General features: G+C 45.8%; 1 protein-coding gene across 1 annotated transcript in view; it reads right to left on the reverse strand.

Annotated features, from left to right (window-relative positions):
- Positions 1-27,749, reverse strand: part of Rgl (Ral guanine nucleotide dissociation stimulator-like) — a 102,864-nt gene that overhangs the window by 26,513 nt on the left and 48,602 nt on the right. The window contains exons 7-9 of the mRNA XM_084587841.1: positions 25,076-25,480; positions 16,116-16,202; positions 12,245-12,489 (exon numbers count right to left, since the gene is read on the reverse strand). Of these exons, the coding sequence (XP_084443967.1) occupies positions 12,245-12,489; positions 16,116-16,202; positions 25,076-25,480 (737 nt within the window). The remainder of the gene's footprint in view (positions 1-12,244; positions 12,490-16,115; positions 16,203-25,075; positions 25,481-27,749) is intronic.

Raw genomic sequence — 27,749 nt, forward strand, 5'->3', positions numbered from 1 at the left:
CTTTCTGTGGTCTGTGAGCTGTATTGTGGGCTGCAGTGCTTTGCCTATCGAGCGTTGGCATCGCTCTGTGGTGCAGCCTTTGCGCCTCTGAATAAGGGCCGCTGCTTCCATTGTTAATAAAAACAGCGCGACCAGGAAGACACAAGATAAAAGGAAGCTGCAAGACAAGCGCAGGACAAAACATTTCTGGTATCACATTGCCCCTCCTGTGGGAAAATGAAGAAGGAGAAGAAGTGTACTCCCCTATTTGACCAGGTTAGAATACTGTATCGCCACAAAGAAAAGTTGACGACAGAACTGGGTGAAGTATATTTTATTTCAAGGGACATTAAGTGCGTCAGCAAGACTTCTCTTGCTCTTTCAAGCAAAGAGATTTCTTTTTTGAGTGACTTTTTGTGTAGCAGGTGAACACCCAGGGGCGTTCACACGAAAACTTGATTTTGTTTTTGTGTTTGTCTGGGCCTTGGAATAAAGGCTTAGGCTGCGTTGTGAGTCAGTGCTTGTCGTCCTGTAGCTTCCTTTTATCTTGTCTTGTGTCTTCCTGTTCGAGCTGTTTTTATTAACAATGGATGTTTACCAACTCACCCAACAAAGTATCGTGGCTGCTGCTTGATTGGATTTGTGATAAAATCAGGATTGGCCATTCCTACACAGCTCACCAGATCTTTGAATTAAATTTACCCAGCTAGTGGTGCAAGCCACCAGTTCAAATTACCTGGTAAAATTTACACGAGAAATTATGAAACCATAGGAATTCTTGTTACAGTAGAACCCCGCTGTAGTAAACTCGGATATCGTAACGTCAAAGTGAAGTCCCTTGTTCATTCTCCACAGACTACATTTTTGTTCCCTTTATAATAGACATTTTTGGTAAAAATCGGCTATAGTAAAGTGAGCCTTACTGCGGCGACAACTTCCCACGAAATGACACCACCGCGCGGGCGCTACCTAGAATTGCAAAACATCTTTTTTAAAGAAAAAAAACAACAAAACATTGTCTTCTTTTAAATGGTTTTACCGCAAGGTTCAGCAACACTCAGGAGAAGCCAACTTTAAGTAGGCCTTGGACTGGAGCTGTAAGGGAAGCATGTAGCGCATAGGGAAGAAAAGGTGAAGCTGTCTACAAATATGGAAAGGCGGCGCGGTCTGTTCAGAAAGTAAAGTAAAAATGCATCGAGAGATACGGAAGGGAAGAAATGGCTGAACGTTTGCAGCACTGTGCATCATGAAGCATGAGGTGGTGATGGCAAGAACTGGAGGTGCAGCATGTGCAGTTTTGCCCCACTTGACTGTTGCATGCATTTCTCATCTAGTATTGCCTTTAAAAAGACAAACAGCAGAAGATGACACCACGTCCATGCAGGGCTTTGGTTTTAACATGAAATCAAACCTTGTTGTATTCGTAGCCACGCTGTCCTCATGCTTAAGAGGTACTTCCACAAGATGTAAACAAAACATTTTACGACTGAAAAAATGGCATGAAGAGACGATAGGAGAGAGATAGAAGGTATTTTAGTTTTTTTTTTCATTAGGCAGCAAGATGTGTTCAGTAAGTAGCCATTTAATTACCAGACAACATCTTCAGGACCATGCCATCACCAACAACCAATATATATTAAAGACCCTGAAAGATATTTGCCGCTCCCAGTGACTTTACTAAGGAGTTTACTGTGTTTGGGATTTTGAATTACTGAGCTCGAATGACTGAGGTTTTAATGCATATACCAGAGGTGTGTGACTATACTGCAGTTTTGGCTGTGAAGTGACTATGAATACCATAGACTCCCTTTAATGATGAACAGGAAAGAAAATTTGTTTGCCTTATTAGAAGTGTGCGGTAAAATATATCTGCAAGCATGCCTGGCATGTCAAAATGTATGCTACATGAAAACAATGAATAAATCAGCCATCCAGAGAGAGGATAAATTGTAAATGAGAGCATTAACTGCGTACACATGAAGTGAGCTGAAAACAGTGCATGAAACCAGCTCATGGTAACCTACTTGAAAAGGGCATTTGTCTGCTTTCTTTCTTAGCCACCATTTCTCTCCCTGTACCTCACAGCGGTTGGTAGAATTGAGCTTATTTTTTCCCGACTTTAGTTTCTCATCCTGCTCAGATTAGTGGCCAGCAGACCAGCGGGAGATCTGAGCTCCTGGACTGGTTGGGCTAAATGCATGATTGCAGTGCCGTGCGCTTCGTGCTCTCACCACCACCAGTCGTGATAAGAATTACGTGATCTTGTGGTGCACAGTGGAGCAGGGAGAGCAGGCACTTAATTTACTGCTGCCGATGCCAGGTCTCGAATGAAGGCAGTGAGCCAAACTGTGAGGAACTGATGATGATCCCTGCCACTCTAGCTGGACACTGGATCTGTTCTATTTGACTCATGCTCACCTAGTTTTGTCACCTTCGCTCGTGCCGAAGCAGTTGACCTAAATATCTTACCACAACCAGAGATAACATTTTTAATATGCAGTCGAACCTCGATATAACAAACATCAATGCAATAAAATTTGCTATGTAACGGATCTTTTTTATTTCCCAATCTCTGCCCCATTGAAAACCACGCATTTTTATTGCAATTTAACAAAGTAATTTTATGCTGCACTTTCAATTTAACAAAGTCGTCGCGCATCGCATGCATGAACCAGCAGCCACCTTGGCAATCGGACGAGAACTAAAACTTCAGCCAAGACACACCGCGTTTAACCCTTTCTCTGTCGGGCGTTTCTGGCCGTGACGCACCCCCAGTGTCGGCTTGGTTTCTGGGAACGAGCATATCAGGGAACAAGCATAGCGATTTATGTTTGATTATGATTCCTATACAAATAATATAGTCAACGAAATATGCACATTTCAGTGTTCTGCTGGTGTTGTTAATTAACATCACCATTATCAGCCTGATTATAAATTAGATAAATGCGGAAATATAAGAGAAAGATTTGATGTTGGGAAAGGTTGAGGGACGGCGGAGAAGGGGTAGGCAGCGAACGCGGTGGTTAGATGGCATCCTCGAGGCACTGCAGATGAAGTTATGTGATGTTAGGAAGATAGTGAGAGACCGGAAAGCGTGGCGTGACATGGTCCATAGGGTCACGAAGAGTCGGACACGACTGAACGACTGAACTATAAGAAGAAAACCGCTCGATACTTCTTGAGAGACCGAATCTGAGCTCGACTCGTATTTAAAATCAAAAGAGCTATAGCTCCAGTTCGCAGTCGAAGGTCCTGCGCGGTCAGCCATCTGAAAGTAGCCGCGTGCACGGAGGGCGTACTTTCGGTGACCCGCATAGCGACCCGCACAGCGAAGATAAATGGCACGTTGTGAAATCAAGATGACAGAGGGAGATGGAATGAGGTTAAACCAACCTCCTTTGCTGCTGCTAGCCATAAACAAGGGCACGGCAAGAAAGCGAAAGCAGCGATCGAGCCATGTGTCGACCTATTAGAGAGGCAACGGCGCAAGCCCCTGAACGTGACGTGGCGTAGCAGACAAGCCAACAGAATAAAAATAAAAACCTGCAAACCTGCGACAGATGGGAGAACAACCCTTGAACCCGTAACCGCACACATACCCGCGCGCCGCATGATCACTTAGCGCGATAGAGTAGCATGCGCAGAGCGACCGCGCCCCCCAGCAAAGAAGGGTGCAGTCACTCCATACTCTTCAGTATATATGTACCAACACAATGCGGGGCGAAAATACGAACTTACAGAAAGATTTGACAGATGGCACAGCCTGCCCAAGTGTGGCAGCTTCCCACTCAGGCGTGAAGTTTTGAATACATGATAGAGAATGTACTGGTACGTCGGTGACACTGTGGGAGGGAAGCACGAAAACGCACCGGTACATTCGTGACAGCGAAAGGGTTAAATGTGCCCTTTTATGCTCCAATTTTGCCAGCAGTCTGGAATCTGCGAGTGAAATAAAATGATGACCGAAGAGGGTGCCTCGATGGACAGCGCCTCTTTTAGGGTTGAGACACTGCTCTCTCCGGCGGCATATTGATTCCCACTCTCCCGTTTGACTGCATTGAGCGCAATGCGGTGGCGGGCGGTTTTGATGATTAAACCGCTGCTGTTGTGTAGAATTCCGAAAAGTTTGTGTTCGACCAAGATTGGGTGATGTCAGTGAATATTGCGGAAGTGAACCGGAGTTAGTTACATTAAAGTAGATAATGTTTTGTAGCTCATCTTCCGAGAAACTTGATCCCCTGTTAGCAGTCTTTCGAGAAATGAAAGCAGCATACTATATCACTTCGCGATTCTTTGACTTCTGCATTCGAAATTACGAATACTTTTTAGACACCCAGGATGACATTTTCAACTGCAGTAAAGCCCCACCGTTCTGTCCGTTTACAAGGTAAAAATCGTCGAGAATGTTGTCATTTTTTTTATTTATTTTTTTGTACTGGCAGCAGCGGGGATGGGATTTATTGACTCGTGGACGAATCTGACCATCGAAGCAGGTATTCCGTTGAAAGCTAGGAAGGCGGGGCCTTTGTAGTGCAAATTACTGCTAATTGGTTTACAAGTTTGCTTCGATGCTGATCCTTTCTGCTCAGGTGTAATGTAATGTATTCTTTATGCGACATAGTGAATGTGTATGTTTCATCAAATGACTGCTAAATATGCCTGGGAGGTAAATATGCCCGGGAGGTTCTGGGCCACGTGGGAAATAGATATTTTACATAAACCGACAGCATGTCTTCACGGAAAGGTAGATGAAAGGAAATCCAGAAGCCTTGACATTAACTATTGTTACATATACAGTAAAACCTCGTTAATTCGAACTCGGTTAATTCGAACTGACGCTCGGGTCCCGGCATGGCCCTAAGTTTTTCAATAGGAGAAAACGCCCGATAATTCGAACATGCCAGTATCTACAACGGTTAATTTGAACTAGAAGCCCGTGGCTCACACAGCTCCTCGCAGACAGAAGTCGGCCCATACCGTGTACAATGCGCAGAAAGATTACTAAAGACGCAAAAAACAAAATCTTTCAAATCTGCCCGCGCGAGACGAGGTGCGCACTCGACAGTCACAGCGAGCATTCCGGTGCATGCTGTAGCAGGTTTTCGCTGCCGGGTGCCGCCAGGCTCCATCACACCAACGGTCCGGCGCAAGCCGTTGCAGGTTTTGGCTGCACCGCGGTTGCTGGGTGCGCTTTTGACAAGCCTTTTTTCTTTTTGTCCTGCGGTCACGTGGTGTGCGCAATGCAGTTGTCGGTGTCGTGCATTTGTTCATGCCGCGGTGGTCCAAGTTTTACCATTTTTGTTGCCTCACCGCTTTGCCAGCGACGACTCATCGATTGTGACAGCCATGGCAAACCGCGGTAAATACACGGCAAAGGACCTCAAGACGAAAATGGAGGTTTTGAGTGAGGTGGAACGTGGTGTCCTATCCAAGACGGATATAGCCAAAAAGTACGACATCAAGAAGAGCGCGCTGTCAACGTATCTCAGGAACAAGGAATCGATCAGTGCTGCCTTTCGTAACGACGTTATGGAGCCCTCTCGCAAAAGGCTACGGACGTTGGCCCATCCCGAAGTGGAGAGTGCCGTAATGGCATGGATAAAAAGTTCGCAGCCGGAACATTCCGTTAAGCGGGCCCATAATTTCTGCGAAGGCTGCAGTCTTTGCCAGCCAAATGGGCATCAGCGAGTTCGGCGCGTCAGAAGGCTGGCTGTCGCGTTTCAAGGCGCGTCACGGGCTGACATTTAGAAACATTTGTGGGGAGTCAGCTGAAGTCGACAAGGAAACGTGCAACAGTGGGTCTCCAGTGAACTGAAGGAACTCCTCGCTGATTATGCACTCAGCGATGTATTTAATGCTGACGAGACGGCGCTGTATTTCAAATTGCTCCCCAACAAGACCGTCACTTACAAAGGCGACACTTGTGCTGGCGGAAAGAGAAGCAAAGAAAGAATCACCGTCATGATGTGCGCAAATGCGACGGGCACGGAACGGTGCCGCTTGCTGGTGATCGGCAAGGCAGAGAAGCCTCGCTGTTTTAAAGGCATCAAGACGCTTCCTGTTGATTACACCGCAAACAAAAAGTCGTGGATGACACGGGAAATTTTCACCGACTGGCTGGGCAAGCTAGACAGGAAATTCGCTGCACAGAACAGGAATGTTCTCATGTTCGTGGACAACTGTACAGCTCATTGTGACGTGAGTGGACTGACAGCAATCCGCTTGGCATTTTTGCCTAAAAACACGACTTCTGTGCTCCAGCCTATGAATCTTGGAGTTATTCAGAACTTAAAACCGCTATACAGGCGCCACCTCCTAGAGAGACTTCTTTGTTTGGACAGTGGCAAGTCGTACGACATCGATTTGCTTGGAGCTGTCCACATGCTGGCATCATCGTGGAATACCGTCAAGCCGGAAACTATCAAAAATTGTTTCCGCAAGTGTGGCTTCGGTGACGCCCCAGAAGCATGCACCGCGGAGGTAGCGGAGGCTTCGTCTGATGATGACTCCGTCGTGCTCGACCGTGGCTACGCGGCTTTGTCGGAGGGTGTCGCCTTTGAAGCCTACGTTGACGTTGACAACGGTGTGGAGACGTCTGGGCCCTTGAGTGATGAGGATATAATCGCGGCTGCATGTGCTCCACAGGGCTCACGGGTGGCGAACACGGCTGAAAGCGATGAAGAGTCCGAAGAAGGCGACAATCCGGTGCCACCCCCTAGTGCATGTGAAGTACCGTATTTACTCGCATAATCGCACTTTTTTTTTTTAAAATACCGACGCAAATTTCGGGGTGCGATCATTACGCGGGGTAAATTTTCTACAAAAAATTTTTGAGCACCGAAAACGCAAACAAGTTGCAGGTCAGACGTCTTAGAACATATATCTCGATTACAACCAAAAATAAAAGCTGAGTAAGGCTTACCTTCGCAATAAACACGCACATTATGCATCACATGGAGTGCACAATGCCCATTCATTTTTTTTCGTCAGTACCCTAATCAAAGTATGAATCCTCGCCATCCTCGCTTTCACTGCTGCACGACTCATCGGAAACGGCAGTGTCGTCGCTGGGAGCATCTTCACAGTCCCACAGGAAGTCATCTTCCGTTCCATCCAAAGCGTTAGATATGCCTGTCTTCTTAAAACTCTTAGCCACTACCTCGTCGGGGATACTGCTCCACGCTTCTGTGAACCACGAGCACATCATCTCCACGGATGGCCTTCTAATCTTTCCGCTCGGCGTCGAATCATGCTGGCCCATCGCCATCCACTCAGCATAAAGTCGTCGAACGTTGTCCTTGAACGGTTTGTTCAAAGACACGTCGAGAGACTGCAGCAGCGAAGTCACGCCGCCAGGAATGACTGCATTGTCCGTGCGCAGCTCTTTCAGCTTGGCACGCACGGTGTCCACAAGGTGGCCCCTAAAACTGTCCAAAACCAGAAGAGAGGGAAGCAGAAATGCTCCTGGTCTTCTTCCCCAAACAGTCTTGATCCAATCGACCATCAGGTCTGCAGTCATCCACCCTTTCATCTGTGCACGTATATGGATGCCACGGGGAAAGTTTCCTTTCGGAATAGTCTTCAGTTTGAAGATCACGTATGGCGGCAGCTTCCGCCCGTCGGCAGTCACAGCAAGCATGACTGTGCATCGCTGTTTTTCTGTGCCAGACGTCTTCACGAGGACGCTCCGAGCACCCTTCTCGTTCACAGTTGTATTCCGGGGCATGTCGAATGTCAGTGGAGTTTGATCGGCGTTTCCAATTTGCGACATGAGGTAACCGCATTTTTCGCGAAGCCTAGTGACGAAGTGATGGAAGTCTATCACTTTGCTTTCATACGCGGCTGGGAGCCGCTGGCACAACGACGTCCGCTGCCTCAGGGAAAGTCCATTCCGTCGCATAAAGCGAGTCGTCCAACCGGAGCTAGCGCGGAAATCCTTTGCGGCGATTCCCAGCTTCCTGGCAGTTGTGCGCGCCTGCGTCTGTATCATTTCTAATGACACTGCACAACCACCCTTGCGCAGGTCCCTCACATATTCTAGGACCGCCTCCTCAACACGAGGGAACTTGCCCGTATTGGGTCCACGGAAAGCCCGCCGTGTCTTGTTCGTAGCCATCAGCTTCTCGCGCTGCTTCTTCCAATAGCGTATCCTCATTTCGTCCACGCCGAAATGCCTACCAGCAGCATGGTTGCCATGCTCCAGTGCATAGTCGACAGCCTTGAGCTTGAACGCGGCGGTGTAACTGGCATACCGCCCCATGGTGAAATGGCGTAAACTCGCACAAAAACACAAAGCACGCTACGACGCTGCCGAATTGCAAAATGGCGAACGCCGCAAAGCATGGAATCATGGGAACTCCAACGTTACTAGACTAGGTTGGGAACTCGTCGGAATGCATTCGCTGCGGGATGACTGCAGATGAACCACCAGGCGGCTCCATGTTCGGGGTGCGATCATTACGCGGGGAATTTAAAAAATGAAATTTTGACCTCAAAATTCAGGGGTGCGATCACTACGCGAGTGCGATCATTATGCGAGTAAAAGCGTTGGCGCTCGATCTCGCTGCACGATACTTCTCCGCCGATGAGAATTCGGATCTTGCGCTGGAACTCTTGGGCAAGCTGCAGTCGATGCTTGTGGAGTCGCGGCACAAGAAACGCAAGCAAATGCACATTACCGATTATTTTTCCGTGTAAATAAACATGTTTTGAATTTGAAGCTCGCTACTCACACGAATGCATTCCGGTTCTTGTTTGCGGTGCATGACTGACCGATTAGTCCCGTTCATTCGCCGTTGCGGCTCGATTGCAAAAATTATCAGAATCACCCTCCGTAAACGTGCAGTAGCGCCTAGCCCTCTTTACTCATGGTAATGAGTCAACATGTGGGCTCGGCCAGCACGGTGGGCCACGATGGCGCTCATTCCAGTGCCAGACTGTTAATTCGAACTCCGCTTAATTCGAACAATTTTCTCGGCCCCTTCGAGTTTGAATTAACGAGCTTTTACTGTACATCCGGTTTGGAGGAAATGCTGTTCTCTCCACCTTTGTGGACTGACTGGGTTATTAGATGTCGAAGTTTCAGTTTTTTTTTTTTGAGCTGTTAAATATTTTCGATAAATGTGTGGCTTTTTCCGCCAATGAACGTGGCAGTCCTCTGTGGTTCAAAGGTTATCGCGGCGTTTTCTAACACCAGCTTTTCTTATACCAGTAATTAGGCTGCACATTACAGATCTTGAAGCTGTGCTAGTAGAAGAAATTTCTGTCGTCACTGAAATAGGTTGTATTGGATTCTGTGCTGTATTGAGCCAGAGGGAGAGCATCGCTTGGTCGACTTTTTTACGGCAGCTATGTAACTTCTCAATCACCATAGTAGCCAGGACATGCTTTTTTTCTGCGACGCCCATCCGCAATTTCATGTTTGTGGCCTACATGCAACTGATAAACCTACTCGACCAGTTGACAGAGGCTTCCTTTGTTAATTGTTAACTTTCACCGAACGTTAACTAGCACTAAACAGTCAGCGAGCTATGCTTTGCATGCCAGGAATACTGAGCTTTCTTGGCTAAAACCAAATGTGAAAACTTAATACGGCTTAGTTTTATTGTGCCTATGGTTTCCACCGAAACGTCCAGCCAGTCATAAAGCATGTAATATCGATGAAAGCTAATAGTTGTTGGTAATAATGAATGTTGATTTCGTCGGGTTTCACAGTCAGTCTGTCGCTTTTAATAATTATCACCTCACTTTTTTTTTTTATTGTGTAGTAAAAAAAAAAAGAAGGTTTAATTGAAATTTGTCATCTACTAGTAGCACGACTTCTAATTACAGTAAAAGCTCGTTAATTCAAATTCCACGGGGCCGCCAGGCCAGTTCGAATTAACCAAAATTCGAACTAATGAAAGTGAGCAAAAATGAAGGCGTTTGATGCCCGGAGGGCACGAAAAACATTTATTTAGCAAAAAAGTCTGTTATCTTCTGCTTCTTCTCTCTGAGGGCTACCGTACTCACTCGGTCTTCTAGCATGCGAATGCGACGCAGGGAGTCTTCTTCCCCCTCTGATTATGTCTGTCTCTAAAGCAGTGAAACCATCCTTCGGAGGCGACAAAATCTTCCACATTCAAGCGCAGGGCGAAATCGGCCGCCTTCGCCATGATAATTGGGCCGCTCAGTGGAATGTCAGCGCTTCTCATTTCTTTCACCCACGTGATCACAGCGGTCTCAATTTCCGGATACTTGGCTAACCGAAGCCTTTTTCTGTTGCTGGCGAAATCTTCGGCTTCATAGGCATCCTCGATGGCCTTCCTATTTCGGACGTACGTCGACAACGTGCTTGGTGGAATCCCGTGCTTTTTCGCGATTTCCACTTTGCTGGCCTTCCGTTCATCCACCTCGCGTAAAATAGCCACTTTCTCCTTCACCGTCTTGGCACAGTATTTCCCACGCGAACACATCTCGCGGACACAAGCTCACAACAAGCGGCGTGCAAAACGAGGGCTCACGAAATGCAACACGAAACCGTGGTCGATAACACTAAAACGTCGTTCCTCGAAGGAGTCGCGGCAGGAAAGACTGTTTAGTACTTATTCTAGCACCCTAGCGGCGCCCCGATGGTCGTGCCATCTATCGTTCTGCCGTGAAAGCTTCCAACGATGGTTTTTAACAGCGCCGCTTGGCGGCGCGCAGTTCGAATTATGGGTGGCGGCGCCAATTTTTGAGTGAATTAACGAGCTGTTACGCGCATAGACTTCTATGCACTGCGGACCGGACCACGATGACTATTTCGAATTATCCAAAATTTCGAATTAACGAGTTGTGAATTAACGAGCTTTCACTGTATAAAATAGCAAGGCGTCATCGCATCGTACTATCAACCTACCTCTAAGTAAACTGTATTAATTATTTATGTGAGAAAGAAATTTAAAGAAAAGTAATTGCAGAAATTACCTTCGCAATAACGGCTATTATTCGCAGCTAATGTTTCCTGCTATTGATATCCCCGCCGAAATCGTCTTTCGTAAAGTCTGCACTTTCATAGAACGAGTGTGGCATTACCCTTACAAGTTCGGACACCTTTATGCTTTACATTACGATTATTACTAAGAAAAAAAAAAGCAGCCATGGTCAGTTTTCTGGGAAGCCAGAACACTGCAGAGCACATCAGATTTCTACAGCTTCTGGATTTAATTCCAGTTGCGTCGACCCCACTGAGCATAAAACGAGCCTCGAAACCCCAGGCCAAATTATACTACCATAAGGAAAACAAAATACGTGCTGTTTTTGCCATGCTCATTTGCGTCATTGCAGTTACAAGACCACAGCAGAGAGCCTACACTGCAATGCTGCTCACTTCACGCAACTGCCAAGTGAGACCGAACATGCTACTGCGAGGGAAAAACGGCGTCCTCCCCCTGAAAGCAGAGGTGAAAGCATTGAGGTAGGAACTTTTAGGACGCATCATGCCATGACGCCACTGGCCAGTCGGAACGACCAAAGCGTTAACCGGAAATAACGTATTTACTCGCGGCTGTGTACAGAGAGAACGTCACCCTTGCAGACGTGCAAGCTGACTTACTTGTATGGCAACATAGCGCCCTGCAGAGGCATATTGATCATTTTTTTCAAGCCGCTCGCTAAAATAAAGTGACTTTTTTTGCGCGAATTCGTTTTTTCAGAGTGCCCGATTTTCCAGATGCTATCTCGGCCCCTTGAGAGTCCAAAAAAATTGGTCGGCAACTGTATTATGCTCCTGATATATAAAAGAACATCTAGTGCCATTTTTAGCGCTATTATTGCTAAAATTTCTTGCTTATTTCCTGAATTCGTAACTTACAGGTTCCCATCTACAAGCAGTGTTCCACGAGCCTGTTATTTTATTTGGGCTGCTTATACATGAGAATCTTGATGTAACGAAATTCGCAATTTCACGAAATTTTCGACTGCAAGTAGGTCTTTGTTATATCAAGGTTCGGCTGTAGCTTCATTTCCCTGCTTCTTTTGCACATTAATCTTTTCAATAATTGCTACTGGGCTCTGCAAAAGATGGCACAAGGCGGTGCATCACTTTTTGCCATATGTAAGACCACTGTTTAAAAAGCACCGATAAAAAATTCGCGAGAAAAAGACTGACAATTTAGCGTGGTTAATCTAAATATGGATTAGGTGTGCCAGCGATTCAGTTTTAATGCTCATTATCATAAATTCATACTCTACCACATTATGTGAAAAACCACCTGACTAACCAATGGTGCCACGATGCGCTCACCTCTGTTCATCGGAAAGCATGGGCAGTGTGTCAAACCAAGCCACAAAGGCAGGGTCTGGCTGGAGGCTGTAGCAGTTGGCAGCACTCTGGAGAAGCTTTATCTGTGCGAGCACCCTGAATTCACGACGCCTCTTGTCAAAATTTAGCAGACCTCCAGGCAGCTCATCGGGAAGAGCCGCATCCAGCATGGTCAAGTCTGTCAGAAAGATGCCCAGGTACGGTACTGTGCCCTGCATTGTGCCCGGCTGCAAAAAAGTATGCCCAGCAATTAGAAGCGCAAACAATGAAAGTGTTCTTCAACTGAAAACGCACAGATATGGCAAGGAGCCACCACAGTATGGCACGCATTACTACTGTCCCAGGAGTGCCTCAGTGACCTACACTTGCCAAGTTCCCTTCAACTGCCTTAACTTCAATATGAAGGACGACCCAGTTAAGATGAACCAAGATTAAAAAGAGCAAGAAAAAATACAGAAAAGCACTCTTCTATATTTAAATCAAATGAATGTTGTTAGAAATAATGTAAAGTACCCAGTGGCATTTTTTGTCTACTTGAAAAATTAGCAGATATGAACTAACTTTTTAAATATCCATATTTAAATGCTCAGGTGTGAACAGCAAAGTTGCCAATGAGCACAAAGATGGAGCCACCGAGCTGCTTCTCAAAGTTCCAATGTTGATTAGTTCATGCCAACAAATTACTCAAGTAGGCAGACTAAAAAGATACACCAGTGGGCCCTTTACACGACTCCTAACATTCCCTTGATTTCAACTGGGAAGAATGCTTAGGTTTTGTCTATATATTAGTTCATTTTAGCAGGGACACCCTGCATAGCATACCAAACACATGAACTTAGCTAAGCCTACTCTGAAAAAAATTAAAACCTGATCTTCTGTGCCATCTGCTACAAAAAGAAAATGCCACAGTGAAAACATCCTGGGAAAAGGGAAGCTGCAAGGCTGACCAAAATATCGGAAAACCGATTTCCTCAAATCGTCCATTCAGTACAGTGCAGTGCACTTTAATCAATTAGTCTGGCTATAAATAACCTAGGAAAGAACATGAATGGCACACACACACAAACACATTTAAAACGCACTACCACAACAAACTGACGTTAGGCTAGGCAAAAAAAAAAAAAAATCCAAAAACATGACCCGTTTTATTAAGACCTGCAGCTACAGTGCACACACTAACTGCCCCTAAATGCAAAAGCTTATTTATGTTTTACTTTGCTTTATTTGACAACGCAGATCACATCAAGTTTCACAAAACAGCATGACAGGCTGCAACGTAGTGATATCAAAAGCATAAAGGTTCACATTAACATAGAAATGTGAGAAGTTTGATATCTTAATGCTAAACACCAGTGCCCTGTGATTGCACTAAATTATTTATACCACATCTCTACACGCAGCAGGAGATTTAAGAGCACATGTAACTGAGCAAAAAGAAAAACAAAGCCCACACTTGCCCTCAGTAGCAGTTTTACGATTGAAGATTAAAATGAAGTCCTTGCGAGGGCAGTGGCATGCGAAGTAATTGTGCAACTTGAAGTAGAAGTGATTAGTATTTTTGGTAAGCCAATTAGCAAAGGTTAACTACACTATTTTCTAGTGCAAATTATAAAGTAGAAGGGCATGTTCAGAAACAAGGACAAGATAGTGGTGCTGACTTATTTCTCCACTCGTATCAAAAGAGAAAAAATAATTTACAACTGTCATAGTGTATTTATCAATTGATACTGGCAGCTAATGCATTCAAGAAAAAAGATGTACTGCTGTAACGGCTACAATAAAAACTTAGAGTCCATCACTAAATTCATAAAATTTAGTCTCTTCTGATAGCCCAGCACAACACTGCGGCGCGGGTCACCTGTCGGTCAGGTTATTTATTTATGCCGCAGAGCCAGAAATGCTAGGTCACAACAAAGTGGTTTATGGAGTTTAGAGTCTCAAAGCGATTCAGGCTATGAAGTAAAATTTCAACTACATTTTGCGTGCACTGATATTGCACAGTGTAAGGGTGCCTTGCATTTCGGCTCCATCAAAATGTGGCCGCCACGGACGGAACTGAACTCTAGCCGTGTGGTTGGTAATCAAGCACCTTTTAACCACTTAGCCACTGTGATGGGACACAAAGAAGGGGCTCAGATTTTATTGTTAAGCCCTCTTCTTAAGGCCTCACAATAAAAATCTGTCCCAGGGCTGAACTGTATCAAAAATGTCATGACCCACTACAGACCCAAGCCGCAATGAATATGTTGAAAATATTCTCGTTGAAGACTAGTCACTTGCTTTCAATGATAAGGTGGTTACAATAAAAAGCAAACAGCAACAAAACAGTATGCAAGTCCACCTACTGACTACTGTAATCATTATGCATTAACAGACAGAAGCAAGCCTACAAGCAAATAACTGTGGACTATGACTACTCGTTTAGTTACCACTTTTACCACAAAACATTTTCCCCCGCTGCTTTTACTTCTTGCCGAAACTATAACCTCGAAATAAAATTGCAGGAAACCAGAAATCATCTGTTCAAATGGGTATTTGCTATTGCTGAAAATTATCAGTATTACATAAGGAAGTCTACCTGCAAAAAGACACGCACTGAAAAGAAAATGTGACAAAGGGAATGCTGGCATTTCCTAGCTTTACAACAAACCTTCCCACAGACGCAACTTAACGTAAGGTCAGACCTTTTTCAACGATTGGCTGTAAAGCAGTCTTGATGAAAGCTTTGATTGTAAAATTCAGTAGAAATTGCAGCGTGCATTACAGCTCAAAACTAGATTAAAATTTTGGGTAGTATAGATTTTTGTATTTCCCCACTTATGTACTTTATTTTTCCCACTTAAAATCTACAGCATATTAAGTCCCAAAATTTCGTCCAACAGTAAAGGCTGTTGCACAATGACTAGGATTAGTCACTTCATCCAAGAAATACATTCATTAGAATTTTTTTTTTGGTGCCAAAAATTTTCCACTGATAGTTTTTTCTGAAGACGAAATATGTGGCTTCGACTATCAGTTCTGGTCACATTCATGTAAAAAGCCACTGACGGAAATTGAAAAAATTTTTGTTTGCTTACACATTTAATCAAAAAAAAAAGATTCATAGACCTCCAAAAATGCTGTTTCGAGAAAAATCCAGATAATGCTTCTAAAAACTCCCACCTTTCTACTATTTGTGATGAAGAAATAGGATAAAAAAGGAAGCCATTCTAAAAGTAATCAATATCAGAGTAATACATTCTCTGAAACAAAGAAATGCTCCATCAGGGAGTCGAAAAATATAATCCATTTTTTTTTTTTTGCCAAATAACATTATACCTCGTCTGAAGCTACAAATGAAAAGCTGAAAACTACAACAGCGACTAAATCTTACAAGGTCACACGGGGCCTAATATCACCTCTGTATACATTATAACATTATTTCATTCTCCCAGACTAAGCACCATTTCACTCCCTTCCCTAAGAAAAAATGAGTTAGCTGTTATTAAGGTCTGGTGCTACAGTCTTTAGACCCTGACGAAGAGTCATTAGAGTTAACAGAAAAATAATTCTTAATTAGGATTCTTCTTTATGCACAAAAGGATGCCCCGTTTCCTATACCACAAGACAGGTACTAAAGACAGTTATTAGTGACTATCACTTTTTAACATTCCCTGCAACCTGCAAATCAAGGTGCTACTTGTTTGCAGTTTTTCACTACGGCTACTCTTGGCAAACAACAAATGGAGCCTGTCATATATATTTTTCTAGCTTAAATAAAATGTATCCAATGCATCTAAGGCCAACCTTCTAAAACACTTCACTTCTACTCCAAGGACATCAATGATGCCATGATATTTATGCTGCTGCTTACCGAGCCGGCTGCCAGTTGCCGCTGCATTGCTTTCTGAAGCTGCCGATCATCGTCACCTACGGTGTCTGCAAACTTTGCTGTTCCCTCCTGCCAAGAGTGAACATCAGACATACAAAAACAGCATGAACAAACAGCAACGAAGGAAATTTCAATGCAACAGGTCATGGACTTCAATGAACGACACAATAATGAATAACATTCATAACACTTGAGCACTTGTTGCACCCTTTTCCCTGCAGTGCTGAACACTTGTTTAAAAACTTTGCTCAAAGAAGAATCAGCAAAAATTATAAGGGATTGACAAGACACTGCCACAAGTCTCCATTCCAGGGACCTGCCACAACACATTGTCAGTGCCAACGTTCCTACGCCATTTAATTTCGAACTTCCCGACCTTTCAAACTTTCACGTGCTAGAAAACAAAACTGCGAGAAAAATTCCACTATCTGCTTTTAATCACCAAGTGGTGAAGACAGCCGAAGTGCTTTTGTATCGTATTTTCAGATACACAGTCACAATCTATTAGAAGAGGCCTCCTCAGCTGTGCCATGGTGTCAACCATACTGTAATATTCAGAGCACAACATGCTTGAGAAAGGCCAAGCTGCTTTTTGGTATGACAATGATACTACTGCACTGAATATGGTGTCCATGAGTGATGCGATGCAGCCACATCTCCACACTCCTGTTCACCACTGTGCCGCTTTCAGAGAACCTTTCCATCACGTGGCCATCATCAGCTCGACTATGGCCACTGCAGGGCAAAAAAAGGCCTTTCCCATATCCTTCAAATTAACCTGGCCCTGCGCAAGCTGCATTGCTTTGACCCTCGCAAACTTATTAACCTCATCTGACTTAACTACCTGCTGCCCTCGGCTACGCTTGCCTTCCCTTGGAATACAGTCTGTTATCCCTAGAGACTGTCGGTTATCTTGCCTTCAGATTACATGTCCTGCCCATGTCTATTTCTTGATTTCAGTGCCGGTCAAATGCACCCCGCCTCATTCTTATTCTAGCTATTTCACTCTCGTGGTCCGGATCTGCAGTCGCTACCTGCCCCTAGTAGAAATATTCCCTTTACCACTTTCAGCATCCTGCTACTAATCATAAACTGCCATTCCCTTCACAGACTGCTGAACATCACTTCAGTTTTCTGAATACTGATGTTTAAATGATCAACCTCCCCTAAATTTCCAGCATGCTCCAAGGTTCCCTGACAAATATGGGAGTTCCAGTTTTCCTGACTGGTACCCAGGATGTGACTGCTCAATCACGAAATTATTAGGTTTGGTTGGTTTGTGGGGTTTAATGTCCCAAAGCGACTCAAGCTATGAAAGACGCCGTAGTGGAGAACTCCAAAAATTTCGACCACCTGGGGTTCTTTAACATGCACTGACATCGCACAGCACACGGGCGCCTTGCTTTTCGCCTCCACCGAAAAGTGGTCGCCGAGGCCGGGATTCGATCCCGCGTCCTTGGGAGCAGTAGTCGAGTGGCGTAACCACTGCGCCACCCCGGCGGGGTACAAAATTATTACCTATACAGGTCGCTAGTGAACCAGTATAACTGACATGTCTAGTGTAATTTAAACTTGTGCCGCAAGCCCCCCATTCTGCATTTCATACACAAGACAAAAAAAAAATCCCCAGTGGTATCTGGACAATATAGTGTACAGGCGGACTTTTAAAACTTTTGGCCTGGAAAGCCCTAAAGCAGCCATTAACTAATAAATAGCTTGTATACAATAGTTTAAAGCGCCTTCACATCAGCTACATGCATGCTACCTTCAACAGTTGCATGAATAGTTTTCCCAAGTAGGCTGCCTCCAGCTTGTAGCTACCGATTAAGGCATATTACCTCCACAAATGATGTTTGTTATTTTGACGTCGTTTCAGTCTGAGTGACGAACAGCAGAGATGTTTACATCACAAACGTCCCGGCTGTACCCACAATAAAAAAAATACTGAGATATTCTTTTATACCCCTTTGCAGTGAGCACGGACATGTCTTGTTCCCTATTAATTGTAACAAAATTAGAAGAACATTTTCGTCCTATGGATGTATTCATGCCTGGCAGGCTACTGTTAGTGTGTTACCACAGTTAGGTTGTTGCTGTTCAGTATTCCATGTTGTACACCTGAAAAGGAGGTCAGAAAGGATACCAAGTGCATACATACACATACAACTGTCACTCATTGCACTTGTAAAAATGAGTATGAAGAGGGATGGTGTAATATACAGTAAAATCTTGGTGATACGAATTTTGGGATGATACAAATTCGCAAACTTCCCCGGCCATAGTGCACTGTGTACAATGTGCAAAATTTCGGATGGTCCGAACATTGTCACGCGCCACTACAAATGATACGAATGTGCAAACTGTGACCGCAACCTTTATCACTACGCAGTGCCCTCACATCGTTGACTCTGCGATCGCCAGCCGTGCTGTATGTAAGCATCACAAGCAGTTTGCGGTGATGTGTGGTCTGCACCTCGCAGACATCACAATTTTCTGTCGGGCTCACGTCACGAAAAGCTTTCAGCAGCGCGTGGCCCACAAACCGCAGACGTCGCAACCATGTAGCTGGCAGCGGCCTACACGGCGGGTGCGCACGGACCGGATATCGCTGGCTCTGCGATGGGGATCTGCGAGCAGTTTGCAGCGCCACGTGGCTTGCGTGTTGTCATCTCCAGTCATGCTGTACGCACCGCGAGAAGTACGCGGAGGCGGGCGGACCGTACATCGCTGGCATCGAGATCGTTTTCCACGCCGTGAAATGTTTGCAGTGGCTAGCGGCCGTGAGTAGTAGTCGGCGGCACACGCAGCAGGCGCACATGGGCTACACATAACATCGCGACCGCTAGTCGTGCAGTACGCATCGCGAGCAGTCTGCGGCGTAGCGCGGCTGGTACGTCGCCGTCTCTTGTCGTGCTGCGAGAAGTCTGTGGAGGCATGCGGCTTGCGCGTCGCAGACGTCACGATCGCCTGTCGTGCTGCGTGCACCGTGAGTGGCGAGCAGTGAGCGCACGACCGTAATAGGAAGTTTAAAGCCTGTTTCACATGGTGCGATGCGCACGGCAAAATTCGGCCCGGTCGCACTGTTGTTGCGACGGCAATCGCAGCAGCCCGTTTCACATGCTTTACAGCGCCCTGAGATTTATGTTGGTGCGGCGCGAGCGGCCGATGATTCCGAAGAAATTATTTTCAAAAAATAAGTAGCAAACATAATGTATTGTCTTTATTTTATTGTACGGTATCTTTTAATCTATATGTAACCTACATTTAGGCAAAAAATCTATTTTTGAAACTTTCATAGACTTCGACAGCTTCCGCTCCGTCGTTTCCTGAGACATATGGCTCGGAATTCTATTGGCTGATGGCTGGCCCCGTTGCAGTGGTCGCACCGGCCGTGCGGCAATGCGACCAACTCGTTGGAAGCCCGTCGCAGTGGCTCTGCGTCGAGAGCGGCGAGCATTTCTGTCGCACTGCGGCTGAAATCGCACTCTGCTGCGGCAAGAATCGCATCATGTGAAATGGGCTTTAGAATACGAGTTTTTCCGACGCAGCGGAGCAGGGCTTGCGTTCGTCGATTGTGGCGCCCAGAAAACCATTTAAATATATAAGAGCCAACAATGCTAGTATATTAAACAGAAACTGCTGTCATTGTAGAGAACTATCTTAAAAATACCAGTTATATAAACTGTTTTCTTCAGACAAGACGAAATCGGCCAATCTTAACCAATCCAGGCTGAGCCGGGAAACCTCATTTGAACCTTCCGTGCTTTCTGACGCCTGGTCCCCATGGCAACCCCCCAAATGAGGCGAACTCACTAAGCCTAGCAGCTCGGTAAATCTGGAAGCAGTCAGAAAATATGGGGCGTTTTATAGCTTAAATTTGTTGGTGCGGGCATCATGAGACATAGCACAAGCTTCGTTGGCCTTTCGTTTGCCATGCGTGACACCATGAGCGGTAACGACGAATGTGTGCCGAGGCGAGCGGCTGCCACTTGGCCGAACGCCACCATGTTCCCAGACCCTATCCGGTGATAGGGTCCACACTATACAGTCGAACCCGGATATATCTAATTTTGATTATATCGAACTCACGGAATATCCCCTTGAAAATCCCATGTAAAAGTATAGGAAAGCCGCGTCATATATCGAACTCAATTTCACCGGTCGTTCGATATATCGAACTCCGCACCACGCACTGGAAAGTGTGCCTTCCCCAAAGACGATCGCATCACCCTCGGCCGTTTGCCGCGTGACGTTTTCAAGCCACGCGCGGAAGGAATGAGAGGGGACAGTTTGGCGACGGCTGGTCTAGGGCAGCATCGCGCTCATTCCCCAAAGACGCGCGCATCTGCGGTTATCGTTTCCCGCGTGCCAACACGTAACGTTTGCAAGCCATGTGCGTGAATGAACCAGAGAGAACCGGTGGGAACGAGAGGGGAAAAACGCGATAGAGCGAAGCATTCTTTTTTTGAGCTATCTCTCTCCTTCCTCTCTCCCGGCCTTCGTTCGCAGTAGCACGCGCTACGCAGAGCCAAGCCAGCTCAGCCTGTTTTCAGAGAGAACGTCGGACGCTTTCTCCAGCGTGTGTTGGGAACCCTCTGCACGCGGCGACTGACGTGGCTATGGCACCTGCGGACGTTAAAAAGCGGCAGATCTCTCTCTCTCTTTTTTTTTGCGAGAGTAGTCCATTCTTATCGCTGTGCTGTACACGCGGCGTAGCGTAAGATATGGCGGCTGCAAACGTTAAGAAGCGGCTTTTTTTTTTTGTGGGAGGAGTCGTTTATCCTTGCATGTATGTATCAACGAAAGCACGCGGTCATCTGCGATCATGACACTGGTTTTTAGCATTTTTCGCTTCAAACAGCATTTAGCTATCACGCTTTCCAATGATTTTGCGGAAGTGGACTACGTCCGCCCTAAGCGCGGCGTGATAAATCGAACCAGGCTTGTGCAATCAAGCCATCACGGGCACTCTGCCAAGTTCGCTCCCCGCCACCGCAGGAGCTATCAAAAGATAAACACGCCGCGACGTTATCGCTGCGCAGCATCTTGGCACGCTTCTAAGAAATGAGCTGTGGATGAGACAACCGAAACTGAGTGACGCGCGCCATCCACATGCAAGCAAAAACGCTCGCGATTTCTGCCGCGGCGACAGAGAAACCTTGTTATGAGCTGCTGCGGCGGCTCGAGCGGCGAGAGGGACGCAGTTCCAACAAGTTGGAAGTTTTTCGCTCTGTCGCTACCGCTCTTCACTGAGATCGCTCAATTGCTTGCATGTGAGCGAGCTGGCCTTAACACTTTATTTTTTTTTTTTTTTCAAATTCTCGGGTGCAAAAGTGGAGGGTGGGTTCATTATGGGAGTGGGTTGATTACGCGACAAATACGGTATCGTTTTTTCACATCGTAAGTGCCATCACAAGACATTTCTGTATATCGAATTATCGATATATAAAACTATTTCGCGATCCCCTTCGAGTTCGATATATCAGAGTTCGACTGTATTGCCGAGATAGGGTGACCCAAAAACCCAAGGCACGCTTGGGTTCTGCGCATGCGCACTCGTGCCCTGCTATTACCCTATCCCCCTAACCCATAGGATCCTCCTATTCTAAAGCTCCTTAATAAACCTTCTCGAATGTAAACATATACAGTCGAGCCCACTTATAACGATACTGGTTATTACAATATATCGGCTATAACAATGAACAGCCATGTCACCGTCAAATTTACTATGTATCCAATAGTAAAAAAATCCATTTACTACAATGATGGGTTGCCGCACTAACGGTTATAATGATTAAAACCGGCTACTGTGACCCAGCTTCAAAATAAAATACGCGTGATACCGACGAAAACGCGAGCGTCCGCAATCGCGCAAAGCGAGCGCATTTCGCTCCGCATGTCACCCTTCCCCCCCTCGAGACGAGTGGACTGCGCCCACGATACGAAGAGAGGAGAGCACTCCGTTTCTCTACCCTTGCCCCCCCCCACCTCCGCTCTCCGTCACATGGTCGCGTCCCCGCCGCCGTCCCGACCCTGTACCGCCGCCGCGTCCTAACAGGTTAGTGCTTGCCATGGACATGGCTGCGCGGAGAAGTGATGAGCAGCCTGATTTTAAGATTAGCCTACTGATGGCACTTCAGTTCATCTTCGGTGCATGGTCAGAACTCAATGCTTCGACGGTGCAGAATTGTTTCAGGGAAGCAGGCTTCGTTCGGGATCGCACGACTGCCGCGGCTGATGCTTGCGTAGCTCCGACCAATGAAGGGATGCCAGAACTGTGGTCTGCGCTCAGCAATGATGCATCGGGACTGGATGAGTTTCTGCATGCAGATGATGATGTGGAAACTTCCGAAATCCTCACTGACGAGGCAATCGTGGAAAATGTGCGAGCGGCGGGCAACGACAGCGATGACGACGACGACACTGCAGATCAGCCTCCAAGTAATGTCCTCACAGGAGGCCCTGCATATGATTTATTCCCTCCGGGACTTCGTTTTTTCAAGGGGCCTTCCACTTGAGCACGTCGAACAATTAGATACTCTCGAGACCAATGCTAATAAGCTTTCTGTGAAGCAAGCGAAGCTCACGGACTATGCTTTTTTTGTTAAGTAGTGGACAACTTTTTTTCTGCTTAAAATTTTTGAACCTTATGTTGACTGCATTTTTTGGCAAACCCGATTATTGGTTATAACAATGACATTTTCTTGGCACTTGAGTATTGTTATAAGTGGGCTCGACTGTATGCGTGACTGCCTTTCCCATGCTTTTGCCTACTCATTTTCTTTCGTTTTGATGATACGCATGTTCGGATGATACAAATTTTTTCAGAATTCCCGAGATTCGTATCACCGAGGTTCTACTGTAGTAAGATTTTGGTTAATTTGACTTTCATTCATTTGAAAATCAGAATAATTATGACTGCTGGAGCACTCCTGGCTCATCTTGTCGTTTCCTCTGTTTTGTGTTGTCCTTTTTTGCGCATAGCCTTTCATGGCATTACAAGATTCAAGCCAACTAGCCTGACAACAACTCTTGTTGTTTCTAGTAGATCAGAATTATTTGAGGTTACAGAAGCAGTGAAGCGTTTTGCGATAGCGCTGGGGGTACGGCGAGACTGCGGCAGCAGTCTCCACCTCTGCCGCGGCTCGCGCGAGGCGTCACAGTGAAAGAGGGTGGAGGAGGAATCAATGGGAGAGAACGTGCACGTTCGTGCCACTGGCGAGCGAGGAGGCTCCTGCGTCTTCAAGCATGGGCCCATTTGTCCGCCACCACTTAGACTCCGAGCTGGTGCTGTGCTCTGGTGCATGTTCACCCCACAAGTCGTCGTCGTCGTCTTCAGTCCAGTCTAAACTGTTTGAATGGCTTGCCTCGAAAAGCACGCCTTTGGTAGCTAGTGTTCTTCAACGCATCCTTCTGGTTGGGCCATTTTCGGATGGACTACTTGTGCACGTCAAATTTGCTGCCTACCGCATACTTGCCATGTTCGAGTGCAAACTCCGCTACTTTAAAGTTTAAAGCCTGCCGTGTAGCTACCAATATGCTTGCCATCATCCTAGAATGACAACGCTCAACCGCAATTCACAAAAAGTAAAGCGAAGAGCACACAAGAGCCGCAACTAGGACATGCGACCATGTCAACCACTCACATCCCTTTGACAGTCACAAAACAAAGCCGGGGTGGGTGGGGTGGCGAGGGCTGGCAATACCGATGCCGATATGGGTTGTGGAAGCTCGCGGCAGAGGGAAAATATGAGAATGATGATGACCCGTGACTTCAGGCACCATCCGTGGGCGGCATCTGGAAGCTCCTGTACGCGTGCATTTTGAAGGCTTGAAAATCTGAGTGTGGCCCTTAATGGATTTCTTTTTTTTTTTTTTAAATATTTGCTTCAGGAAATAGGGGGTGCAGCCCGTACACAGGTGCGGACATTACAAGAGTTTATACGGTACATGGGCATCAGCTGGGACCTTGCTCCTGGTTCGAATTATCTGAATTTTCTAATTGTGTTGTGTTGGTTTTTTTTTTTAAAGCAACTAAGGCTATCATGCGCCAAGAGCAAGGTTATTTTTTGTGTGTGAAGCAAAGGGGGAAAACGCGTGTGTTCTAACTAGAGTTTGTTCAGAAAGTATTTATGAAAATGGGTTGTGCTGGTTTTTATGGCACATAAGCTGCTATGCAATGATGTGGAAAGCTTGAGGTTTTAATTTGTTTACTGATGCACACTTAATTTATTCTACAGTTTGCATAAGACATTTGCTTCTTTTAGAAAACTGAAAACGTAAGACAAATCTGCAAGTCCATCTTCGCCTAAAATCAGTTTTGGGTGAAAAGGAATGTTGGTTGGTTGGTTGGTTGGTTGGGTTTAACGTCCCAAAGCGACTCAGGTTATGAGAGAAGCCGTAGTGGAGGACTCCGGAAATTTCGACCACCTGGGGTTCTTTAACGTGCACTGACATCGCACAGCACACAGGCGCATTGCTTTTCGCCTCCATCGAAAAAGGAATGTGTTGTTTGTAAAATGGAGCAAAATATTTATTTTTTCTTAGTGTTTCGAGACCAGGAAACAGGAGTGAAATTAACAAGATTTTACTGCACCGACCTCATTTTTTTTTTAGCTTCACGCCTAAAATGATACTGCAGATCACAATTTTTAGTCTCTCAGATTCAGTAATTTTAGATTTCTTGTGCAAAATTCTCGTCTCAGTCTAGGAATCAAAATTAACACTGCATCGAAAAACTGAAAATTTGCGTTTTGTGAAAGCAACACTTCTAAGCCTTCGACTCTCCAGGCTTTCCACGATATTCAGGGGAAAAATAAATAGCAGAAGGAATGTTCTTGAGGTATAACAGTGAATGTTTGAGAGAGCAGTCGTGAAATTATTTCTGATATGCTCAAAGAATTGTATACAGTATATCAAAAAGAAAAATGTTGAAAGCCCACCTTGAGCATGAGCTCACGACAAGAGAGTCTGTGGTCTTCGCTGGAAAATATGCGTGCCAACTCCAAGAATGTCTGCAACCGATCGGGGACCACCCGTGCCCACACACTTGACAAGCGGTAGATGTCGTTGCTCTGAAGTGCCGCGATGACAGCCTTGAGAGAGGAAAAGTTTTTGAGGAGCCTGAGCTCCTGGGCCACGCCAATCCACTTGGCAAGGAGGCGGACGCGGTTGCTCTCGTTCCAGCGTTCCCACAGCAGCGTTGAGGTGACGCGGCGTGACACCGCGTTGAACTGCTGCACAGTGGCCGTGGCTGTGTTGTGCACCGTTCCCGCCCAGTCCCGTGGACCCCGCTTGCGCCACATGGCAGACAGGCAGTGATGTGGCACCAGGCGCCGGAAGAGGTCCTGCAAAACAACTAGATCTCGTATACAGGGCAGTGCAATGGCTAATTAGAAAGTACCATCTATGGCAGCTTCGATGCGAAGCAGGCTAGGCCTAGCGACATCCAGAGAGCAGCAAAGTTTGAAAAAAATTTGTTTTGTATGCTTGACATTTGTCAGACAGACAAGTAATCCAACGAAAATTTTATTTCGAATCGCACACTAACACAACATAAGGAAAAACAGCTAACATTTAAACTGAAACAAAATAAAAAGCAGACCTTGGATTTTTTTTATCGAGTCCAGCTTTCTGCTGGAATGAAAGTAAGAAGCTATGTGGGGCACAGCAGGAAAAAGAAACTACGCTTATGCTTTATTACTTACACTATGTTAATTCTAAGCCTCAAGGAACCAAAGACTGTTTCAACTGCCAGAAATTGCAATTATCAGTTCAGTTAAATACGATCCGTGACTAACTAGAATTTCTTGTATAGATGTCTACGCAAAGAAATTCTGTTTTGAGGGCTTTTGATTCAAATGTCGCAAGCATTAGTGCAACACAAAATGCAAGTGTAAGGCACAGATTTGTTTATTCAGCTGATAGGCTGCAACTGGTAGTATGGTTCAAGAAAGCTGCCGGTAATGTATGGCTTCCTCAATACAGCAAAACCTTGTTGATTCGGGCTTCAAGCAGCTGAAAAAAAATGTCAAAATAATTCAAAGGTTGAATCATTTGATGGCTCCAGAACGACCCCTAAAAATCCTTTCACACCACAGTAAAGTTTACTGGTGAGAAAAACGGCCAAATGGTTGTCTGCTTCTGAATGAAAACTGAGTGGCAGGGACAATTTTCTGCCGTCCCATTAGGGTTTGCATTTCATGGCGCATAGGCAGCGAAGGCCATCATGCACCAAACACAGGGTTGAGTATTACTTTACTATAGCGCTCCTTATGACAGGATGACTCCCATTCTTGAGTGATAGGCTTGAGCAGGTGCAGTTTGCTGTTCACTTCATTATCCCGTGAAGCCTGACATTTAGTTCTCAGTTTACGGCATATGAACTTCAGTCGTTACAAGGCATGCTAATTTGTTTTATTTTGCGGTGTTACAAGCACGTGTAGCATATTAGTCTGCCTTCTCATTTCCGCTGTTCCCCACATGACTAGGGATCTAGCAGAACTTAATTCCCTGTCCTTGTTTATCAGCTTTTACTAGATGGTGATTGACATCTCCAGTTAAGGGTTCCATTGCATTTTTGGGGTTCAGGGTTATGCTTACAGTTAGAAAGTGACTAAATACAGTCAACGACTGAATTTTCGGACATGCCCAATATTCCAGACATCTTCGCAGCACCGCCACGAGCCCCACAGGATCAATGTATAAGGGCATCTGAAATTTTGGATGCTCGAACCCCCCGCCATCCAATTTTTCGGACTTTTTGACGCGACAGAAGGTCTGAAATCGCAACTGCGTCATACAAAGCCGCCATTTTGGCTATCTCCCAGTCTGCGTACCATGTCACAGCTTTGAACAACTAGCCATACCTAGCCGTCACACACCGATTTGGTCTGGCCACTCTGGCTATGTTCACCAGCGCCTCTTCCGGAGTTTCCTTAAGTGCCGTCGATGCCACGACCGTTTCGCCTTTTCGTTGCGCAGACTCATCACAGACTACATGGTGTTTTGCTAGGCCATATGGCTAAGCTGGTGCATGGTTTTGCTTTGTGCTCTGCGACGCTAGGCCTAGGTGCTTCGACACTTTGCAACAAGAGGATTTTGCTTGCCCGCGATGGCCCCCACTCCGACCTCGTCGATGGCATCGAAGCGCGGAAAACAGTACAGTCTGTTTTCCGCCTTTATTAAAGAAAGAAAGCCGCCCTCATTAAAAAAGTAATGAGCGGACGATCGCAGGCTAACGTGGGTAAGGAGTTCGGCATTTCCAAGCAAACAGTCTCTGATTTTCTCAAGAACAAGTGCAAGATCCTGGAAGTGGCCGAAAAACCATCTGGTGCCAAAGAAAAAAAAAAAGAATGTAAGCCAAGGTGTTCACCCAAAGCTTGAGGAAGCCCTCACCGTTTGGCATAATCCAATGACTGCAAAGCGGTTACCGGTCTCGGGCGGAGTCTTGAAAGAAAAAGCGGAAACTCTCGCGCTTCAAATGGGCATTGATGATTTTAAGTTTAGTGATGGGTGGCTGAGAAACTTTAAACATCGGAATGATCTCAAGTTCAAGAAGGTGTGCAGTGAGAGCGGCGCCGTCGACAATGCAGTTATTGAGCAGTACCGCAACGA

The sequence above is a fragment of the Amblyomma maculatum genome, chromosome 1 (assembly GCF_055883805.1).
Source record: "Amblyomma maculatum isolate TAMU_Amacu chromosome 1, ASM5588380v1, whole genome shotgun sequence".
Taxonomy (NCBI): Eukaryota; Metazoa; Arthropoda; class Arachnida; order Ixodida; family Ixodidae; genus Amblyomma; species Amblyomma maculatum.